The sequence below is a fragment of the Fulmarus glacialis genome, unplaced genomic scaffold, assembly GCF_000690835.1.
Source record: "Fulmarus glacialis isolate BGI_N327 unplaced genomic scaffold, ASM69083v1 scaffold10694, whole genome shotgun sequence".
Lineage (NCBI taxonomy): Eukaryota > Metazoa > Chordata > Aves > Procellariiformes > Procellariidae > Fulmarus > Fulmarus glacialis.
In genome coordinates this window covers 27,325-29,419 of record NW_009206094.1, presented here as the reverse complement: position 1 = coordinate 29,419, position 2,095 = coordinate 27,325, and the positions used below count along the sequence as shown (strand labels likewise).

The 2,095-nt window shown below is 54.0% G+C and overlaps 1 protein-coding gene across 1 annotated transcript in view; it reads right to left on the bottom strand.

Moving 5' to 3' along the window:
- Window positions 1–511: 511 nt before the first annotated feature.
- Window positions 512–2,095, bottom strand: part of SLC6A20 (solute carrier family 6 (proline IMINO transporter), member 20) — a gene marked incomplete at its 3' end in the record, with an annotated part of 11,389 nt that continues 9,805 nt past the window's right edge. The window contains exons 8-9 of the mRNA XM_009575622.1: window positions 1,439–1,665; window positions 512–671 (exon numbers count right to left, since the gene is read on the bottom strand). Coding sequence (XP_009573917.1) covers window positions 512–671; window positions 1,439–1,665 — 387 coding nt within the window. The remainder of the gene's footprint in view (window positions 672–1,438; window positions 1,666–2,095) is intronic.

Genomic DNA, 2,095 nt, shown 5'->3' with positions numbered 1-2,095 from the left:
GCTAGCGGACTAACAAAGCAAATACTAACGCTTTTTCCTTTAGATGCCCTGAGCACAAACACCTCCGCTGTGTAAAACCTTTCCTGATGCTGAATCTTGCTTTTATCCGCAAGGGATGACCTGGGAGACCAGCGATGTGCAAGGTTTGAAACCAGGCTTACTGGCACTGTTGTGCTCGCGCTGAATTGCTGTGAAAGGAGAAGCAGCAGTTTCGGCAGAAGGTGCTCTTGAGACCAAAAGACAAGAGCAGCAGGGAGCAGCGTGTGCGGCTCGTTAGTACTCCCTTGCCTGCAGAGAAGGTGTCAGCCCAGCCTGGCCCCCACGCAGCCCTGAACCCGAGGCCCTGGAAGGGGTCTGCAGAGCCGGGGAGACCCCATTGCCTTGCTGATACCATAGTGTAGGAGAAAAATGTAGCCCGGGGTGGTATTTTTTATTCTTGGCCCTGTGTGCCTTGGCCAGTGGTCACACCCCTGCTATCCCACTATGAAGAAAGGAGGGTTCAAGCTTTTACCTTCTTAACCCGTAGATATAACACACAGCAATGGTTTCTACCAGCACGATGAGCAGCAGCGAGAGGGTGGCTGCGTAGTCGTTGAATATGTCAAACCAATAATTTCCAGCCTCCATGGTGAAGATTAGGCCAATCACGCAGTTAATGAAACACACAACACCTGCGTGGATGAAACAGGGAGCCTGCCGTTACACCTGGAAATCTAATTGCGTGGGGGAAATGTCGTACTTCTTGTGGCTAAAAAGCTGGAGGGATTTCTACTGATTTCTGTTGGGAAGCAGCTTTTTTGGAGGAAAAAGATAATTTTTTTCCCTTTGGAAAAGACCCTGGCTCTGTGTGTGTGACTGTACTGGCGTATCCTTAAACTGCTGCTCCTTAGACCTGCACAGTCACAGCACATTGTCCCAGCAGGGTCAAGACAAACCCAATCTTGGCTATAGCCTTGTCGCATGTTGCACAGCATCTGCTGTTACTGCTGGGCATCCAGCTAGAACAGGTTTTAAGGTGGCACAACAGGTTCCATGCCCAAACGGGAGCGCCTATCACTTTTGGCCAAAGACCGAGGTGGTTCGCAGTTGGGATACCAGTGGTGTGACTGAGGAGCCACTCACTGCAGGTGTCTTGACATGTCTCCTGGCCCTTTGAGTTTCACCGGTCAGACACCAGTCTGAAGGAGCTGGGGTGTGTCGGGAAGCCTGCAAATACACAGCCACGATTGCTCTAGTGCTTTGAGAGCTCCCGAGGGAAAGTGCTGTACAGGCTGGGCAGAATTGCCCAAGGGCAGCCAAACCCTTCCGGCAGCATATTTGATATTCTCTGCTCCACCTGAGGTCAAAGAAGGACCCTCAACGGCTGTGGGACACCAAAGATTTTGCACACAGGTGCTCTCTCCCTGCATGGGCTACGCTGCTCACGGCGGGTGCTTACCTGAGATCACCTCCTTGGGGAAACGGGCAGCAATGACCCTGCTGTCGGTCAGCGGCGTGAGGATAGCGGCGGTGTTTCCCAGCATGCTGCCGATGCCCAGCATCAGCAGCATGAAGAAGTAGAGCACGGAGTACAGCTGGGGCACCTCCATGTTTTTGATCGCTTCAGAATAGACTATAAATGCCAGTCCCGTCCCCTGGACAGCCTGCCGGCGAGAAGGGGGAGAAGTGAGTTACGGGCAGCTCCTCAGCTCGATAAGGGACATAAAAATAGGGACATATGAGACTGATCCTCCACAACAACAAAATACACCCGTGGTGGCAGATCTGCACGGCAGAGGCAGATGAGATCTCACCGATTTACTCAAATTGGATAGAAACTAGCACAGTCCCGCTCGTAGCGAAAACATTTGTCCCATACCTTTGCGACCTGCCCTGTCCCACAGCTGGAGCCGGCAGTCCGGCTGCATCACCAGCCGGCTCAGTTGCTAACGAGCCAAGCGAGCCCCTTGCTGTGCTGAGCCGGTGCCCCCCGCCCCATCCCGAGGTGCACAAATGAGCCCCACCGCAGCCCCCGGCCAGGCGGCTGAGGGGCTGCCCGGTCTCGGTAGGAGGAAAGGCACGAGTGAAGCCCAGGCACCAGCACAAAGCGGCAACT